Below are 6,755 nucleotides of genomic sequence, written 5' to 3'. Positions count from 1 at the left end.
AGCCTCCCAAGTAGCTGGAACTTCAGGCACCCACTATACACCTGGCTATATTTTTGTTGTGGTAGTCATTTTTGTTTAGCAGGCCTGGGCTGGGCTTGAACTGTGAACCTCAGTGTATGTAGCCAGTGCCCTACTCACTGAGCTACAGGCACCGTGCCAATCAGTTTGATTTTTCAAGATAATTTTTTTTCTCTTGACCTTTGCTACTTACCAATGTTTAGAAACCAATTAGAGTTGAATAATGTACTATTTTACTACCTAGATTCTCATTCTCTAACTGAATTCAGTGGTACGTACATACACACACACACACACACACACACACACAGATACACATTTTTTTTTTTTTTTTGGGCTGGGGCTGGATTTGAACCTGCCACCTCTGGCATATGGTGCTGGTACCCTACTCCTTTGAGCCACAGACACTGCCCCAGATGTACATATTTTAACAAAAATGTTATTATGTAGTTTTTTTATCCTGAATATTTACCCAGACTACCCAATTTTTGTCTAAGCCTCTGTGTGAATGTGGTGTGTAATTTTTATCTTTGGATATAGATGGAAATGTTAGCTTATCTGATGCAAAAAGAGAGATGATAGGAATTCACAAGGTACTGCTGGTTCTGCTACAGAGTCCTATAATGCTAAAAATTAATCAGTGCGATTAAGATGCAGTGTTGCATATCAGAAATTTAATTCTGAAATGGTAATGGTTTGTTGAAATGGTAATGATTAATCCTAATTGGATGCCTACATTTTCAGAAAGATGTGCCGGATGGGGTGAAAGAGCTATCAGAAGGTTCAGAAGAAAGCAGTGATGGTCAGTCAGATTCCCAGAGTTCTGAGAACAGCAGCAGCAGCAGTGATGGTGGCAGCAACAAGGAGGGAAAAAAGAGCAGGTGGAAAAGGAAAGGTAAATCTACCTGATCCTTCAGTAAATGCTAAATGCTGTCGGGCAGATGTTTTTGTTAGTACCGTAGTAGTAGTGCCTCTTTACCCAGCTCCCAGGTCTTGCCCTCTAGAATAGTACTGTCCCGGAGAGTTTCCTGCAGTGATGGAAATGTTTTTATCTTTATTGTCCAGCACAACACAGTAGCTGTTAGCTATTGAAAACTTGAACTATGGTTAGTGTAACCAAGAAATTTCTTTTTAAAAATTCATTTTTCTTTTTCTTTTGAGAACAGTTTTAGGTTCACAGTGAAACTGAATGAAGGTAAAAGATTTTCTCCCACATATGCGCAACCTTCCTCCATCAACGTCCCCCACCAGAGAGATATATTTGTTACAATTGCCAATCCTGCATTGGCATACATTATCACCCAACGTCCATAGTTTACATTAGAATTCATTCTTGGGGGGAGTACGTTGTATGCTTTTGGACAAATGTGCAATGTATAATGATATTATTGGCTTTATTTATTTATTTATTCATTTATTGAGACAGTCTCACTGTCTCACCCTTGGTAAAATTCTGTGACATTACAGGTCACAGCAACCTCAAACTCTTGAGCTTACGTGATTCTCTTGCCTCAGCCTCCCAAGTAGCTGAGACTACAGGCGCCCACAACACCCAACTATTTTTGGTTGAGGTTGTTGTTGGTTAGCCGGCCTGGGTTGGGTTAGAAACTGCCAACCTTGGTGTATGTGGCTGGCATAACCACTGTGCTACATGCGCCAGGCCGGCTTCTTTCATTTAGTAGTATGCATTTAAGATTTGTCCATGTCTTTTCATGGCTTGATAGCTTATTTCTTTTTAGCACCGAATAGTATTCCATCTTTGGGTGTACCACAGTTTATCCATTCACCTACTGAGAGATGTCTTAGTTGCTTCCAATTTTTGGCAATTATGAGTAAAACTGTTGAAACATCTATGCACAGTTTTTGTATGGCTTAAGTTTTCAACACCTTTGGGTGGATACCACGGAATGAGATTGCTAGATCATGTGAGTAAGAATATGTTTCGTTTTAAGAAACTGTCTACCAAAGTGGCTATACCAGTTTTGCATTCCTGCCATCAGTGGACGAGAGTCCTCTTGCTCCATATCTTGCTAGCATTTGGTATTGTCACTGTTCTGGATTTTGGCTATTCTGTTAGGTGTATAGTGGTGTCTTGTTTTAGTTTGCATTTCCTTGGTGAGGTCATGTACAACATCTTCTATGCTTATTTGCCATCTCTATATCTCTGGTGAGATGTCTGTTCAGATTTTTGGCCAATTTTTAAAGCAGGTTGTTTGTTTTCTTCTTTTTGAGCTTTAAGAGTTCATTATGTATTTTGGGTAACAGCCCTTTAGTAGATACATCTTTTGCAAATATTTTCTGTGTCTTGTCTTTTTGTTCTCTTGGCAGTTTCTTTCACAGAGCAGAAATTTTTAATTTTAATGAAATACACCGTATCAATTTTTTTCTTTTGTGCATTGTGCCTTTGGTGTTACATCTAAAAAGTCACTGCCAAACCTATTATCATCTAGATTTTCTCTTAAGTTATATTATGTTCTTAGAGTTTTGTAATTTTATGTTTTGTGTTTAGTTCTTGGATCTATTTGTGGATGTCCAGTTTGGAATTTTTAATTTTATTTTAAGTTAATTTTATTTTCACTTAAATTTAAATAGCTATATGTGGATAGTGGCTACCACATTGGATAATGTTCTGGGTTTTACCTGGATTTGTACTCAGCTCTTAGTCATCTATAGCTTTTTTTAGGTTCTTCTTATTTGCTGCTCTAATCCTCTCTTTTAAACTTTGAATACTTAATGCTCTAACAACTCTTTCCTTACTAGGAAAAGAATGCTTTCCATTTCTACCAGCAAACACTAAATTTAGTCTGCTATTCTTTACTCTCATCCCCTGTTCGGTGTCTGCTTTATAGCTTACCAAAACAACTTTCTGTAGGGAATAGTTATCTGTTGTTGTAGTTTCCCTGGAATGGAGTCTTCAGTTAAGGATATATTTTGTGACCTGTTTCTGCTAATGTCAGAGTCTGTTTGAAGAAGGCAAATCATTTTAAGAATCCCAATATTTATAATTAGGTGTTCATGGCAGGGTAAATTTTAAGCTAACTTATGATGGTTCTTTTATCATAGAACCATATCACTATCAAGGATTGATAGAGATATTCCAGAGCAAAATAAACATTTTCTCTCTAACTTGAATAACCTATTAGATTTGAGTGATGGTAGATGAGCTGTCTTTGGATCTAGAAACTAAGGTTGTGTTTGTAGGATACTAGACACATTCAATTAAATGCCTTCAGAACTATTATGCCTATATCAGAAAAAATAGTTCTGATTTGTTACAATGTCTGTGTTAAATGTTTGTGCTACTCCTACAGAGAATTGAGTTAATTGGTGGCCTCATCTACACTCTCTGGTATAGTTACTGTGTACACAGTTTGGGCTAACTTTGTAATCAGAGGATCTTAGCTTTGAGATCACAACTGCTTGGAGAGCTACTCAGACTTCAGATAGATCAAATGGAATGATAGCAAGGCAGATGGGGTCTCTGACCAATATTCTTGACGTATAATTTTAAAGTAATCCCTGTTAATACTGAAAGGAGGTGTGGTCCAGGGCCTTCCATTCCTTAGGGCCCACTAAGCAACTATTTTTGAAAAGGTGAAGGCAAAAGTAAAAAGGGCTCTGTCTCTCCCCAATTTAAACTTTTCTTTTTAAGTTTGGAAATTGTAGACCTAAGATTAGGAACCAACCCAGGTCATCAAGCAAGTGAAACAATTTGCAAGATTTGTTTCCTGTATGGGGCTGGATCTGGGAAATCAGTATTAAAGGTCAGTCTAATAAACTAGGAATAAAATCATTGGGAATATACATAGGTGCCAAAAAGATGTATATAAATTTTAAGAAAGGAAAAAAACTGTAATAAAATTATTTTAATACTCAGTATATACCAGCAACATTTGTTATCTTATATTTTGTATCCCTTATAATTATAGAAGTCATATTTTTTTGGGGGGGGGGAGACAGAGTTCTACCTTATGCCCTGAGCAGAGTGCAATGGCGTCATAGCTCACTACAACCTCAGACTCAGGCTGTGGGCATCCTGCTGCCTTAGCCTTCAAAGCCACTGGGATTATAGGCACTTGCTACGGTGCCCAGCTGGGTTTTTCAGTTTTTTTCATGAGTCAGGGTTTTACTCTTGCTCAGATAAGCCTCGAACTCCTGCACTCAAGCAATCCTCCTGCCTCAGCCTTCTGCAGTGTTTAGTATTACAATTCTTATTTTTTATTTATTTATTTATTATTTTATTTTTAGAGAGACAGAGTCTCACTTTATTGCGCTTGGTAGAGTGCCCTGGTATCACAGCTCACAGCAAACTCCAACTCCTGGGCTTAAGCGATTCTCTTGCTTCAGCCTCCCTGATAACTGGACTACAGGCACCCGCCACAACCCCTGGCTATTTTGTTGCAGTTTGTCTGGGGCTGGGTTCAAACCCGCCACCCTCAGTATATATGGGGCCGGTGCTCTACCCACTGAACTGCAGGTGCCACCCACTAAATGTTTCAAGGTGCAGGAAGATCTAAGAAATAGCCATAGAACCCTGTTTTCATTAGCCTAATAAGTAGTTGTGAATAGCATAACCTTGCCCTGTACTCTGTTTTTGAGCTGACTTTTGTTCATTCCTCTTCTAGAAATTATTACAATGTTGATTATTTGTCCTTGGTTTATAGTGAGATGAAATGTTCTGTAAAGGTCTTTTCTGGTTTTAGGTAGTCTAGAAAACTGAGAAAACAGACTGTAATGTGGGGTTTGGAAGGTGGCGTAAGAGGTGCACATGATGTCACATATATAATAATTAAGGTATTCTGATATTCTCAAGAAGTACACGAATATCAAACTGCCAAATTGAAGAATGATTTAATTTTTCATAGGATGCACATCTGTTAATCATGGACCATACATATGGCATAAATACCATCTGAACCTTTAGGTGTATATTTTTAGGAATGTTTTTATAGTCCAGTGCAAATTAAAATGACAGACATGTAGCCAGCAATTAAACTAGCAGCATATAGCAAAGCAGTTCTCAATCAGTTTTAGTTATCAATAAAGGTAAGGCAAACTAATTGTGCCTATTCCTTTTTCTTACTTAGGGCTTTTACTCTCAATCTGACATCACTTTATTTCAAATGCATTGTAAGACAGGAAGAACATTGAGATAGTATCAAAACCCACTTCCTTTTATGTACAAAAATAAAGAGCTCCGACAGCAAAACTGATACTTCTAGTTGAAAATCGATAGAAACTCTCTTGATGTATGTATATTTCAACCAAATAGGAACAGAGATAGAACTTTGAACTTTAGTCCAGCATTACATATTAAAACTAGTTTATTGATTTCTATGTAAAGTGGAAGAACTTAAAGTTTGCAGTTTTGGTTCCTACTTTTCAGACAGGAAACAATGCTCAGAGAAGAGTTTTATGGAATTCCAAGCCAAGGTAAGGTGGAGTAACTCCAGATAAATGATTACTGAAATCAATTATTGAAATAGTTATTTCTTTTGTTTTTTAAAATGATCTTAGTTAAGTAAAGTGTCTGCTTTTTCTCCCAAAATAAAGTATAACAATTGTATCATAAGCAACTACAGAATTGTTATTTTTATCTTCTGATAGAGAAAAATTTGGCTAGATTTTGGTCTGCTTTTAAAGTGGTTTGTGAAGAAAATTAATAATATACCTTTTCTCTGTGAGGAATCACTATTTCTAGGAGCATAAACTGCTGTTAATTTTACTGCTTGTTCATAACTACTTTTAATCAGGAATTTATGTAGTGTCTGGAGTTACTTAAAATACCATAGACCTATCTATACTCTGACATCATTTATATATGTATGTTAAGTTACTGAATGTGAGTGATTATGTCTCCTTTCAAAAGTATATAGGGGGCAAAACTCCTTGGGACAAAGTTAACTTCGGTGAAAAGAGACCTATGGGAGATGTTCTCTTTTACTCTGGGGTTCTTGGTGGTGACAGAGTTGGAGGATTTAGCTCTGTCTTGTATTAGAATAAATACTCCTCTATTAGGACTTGAGGAAGTCCTTTCCCATTTTGGTTAGGGGGCTCTGCATATAATCAGGAACCCCATGTGCCCAGTTTAGAGTAGACTGTACTTGGTGTGAGAGAAGGGACTTAGAACTGAAAAGGGTTTGTTACCTCTAAAGAAAGAATATTGTTAGAATAAAACCTCCCTCAAGTGAATCATTCTGTTTTTAAAGACTAAATCATTTTGGAAACTTTGATCCTTCAACTATCAATTCTTTGACTATATATAGCTTGTAAGTTTCAATTTTGTTATTGCAGTTCTAATTTTTCTGATAGTCTCCCCAGTACTTCAAAAGGGCCCATTGAATATCTTCAGGAGGAAATAAAAATTTAAGCCAGAGATTATTTACTAATTAAAGCTTTTAACTCAAATGCATCTAATATTAATAGTTCCTATTTTTTTGACCTTATTCAATATTGTAATCAGCTGTTGAAATGGAAAATTCTCAGTGCTCTATGAAAAGTAGTATCTTCTGAACTTACACTGAGTGGTAGATAAATATCCCGCTATCTGACACACTTAAGTAAACTATGTAAAAATGATAAACCTCAAGCTCTAAAATTTGTTTTAAATTTGATTACTGAGTTTTTTTTTTGTGTGTGTGTGTAATGTTTTTTGGTATTTCAAATCAAATAATAGTAATTGCTGATCTTTTGATCAGAAATTTGTTAATTTTTTGCTGTGCCTATATGTTTCTATG

The 6,755-nt window shown here is 36.4% G+C and overlaps 1 protein-coding gene across 3 annotated transcripts in view; it reads left to right on the top strand.

Annotated features, from left to right (window-relative positions):
• ASXL2 (additional sex combs like 2, transcriptional regulator) overlaps positions 1-6,755 on the top strand; it is a 140,329-nt gene that overhangs the window by 85,802 nt on the left and 47,772 nt on the right. For all 3 annotated transcript variants that reach the window (XM_003787447.3, XM_023511854.1, XM_023511855.1), the window contains one exon: positions 763-913. In XM_003787447.3, the coding sequence (XP_003787495.1) occupies positions 763-913 (151 nt within the window). The remainder of the gene's footprint in view (positions 1-762; positions 914-6,755) is intronic.

Source organism: Otolemur garnettii, unplaced genomic scaffold (genome assembly GCF_000181295.1).
Source record: "Otolemur garnettii isolate 467f Iridium unplaced genomic scaffold, OtoGar3 scaffold00022, whole genome shotgun sequence".
NCBI classification, from domain to species: Eukaryota; Metazoa; Chordata; class Mammalia; order Primates; family Galagidae; genus Otolemur; species Otolemur garnettii.
The sequence above is the reverse complement of the archived record's forward strand: the minus strand, read 5'-3'. Positions and strand labels throughout refer to the sequence as shown.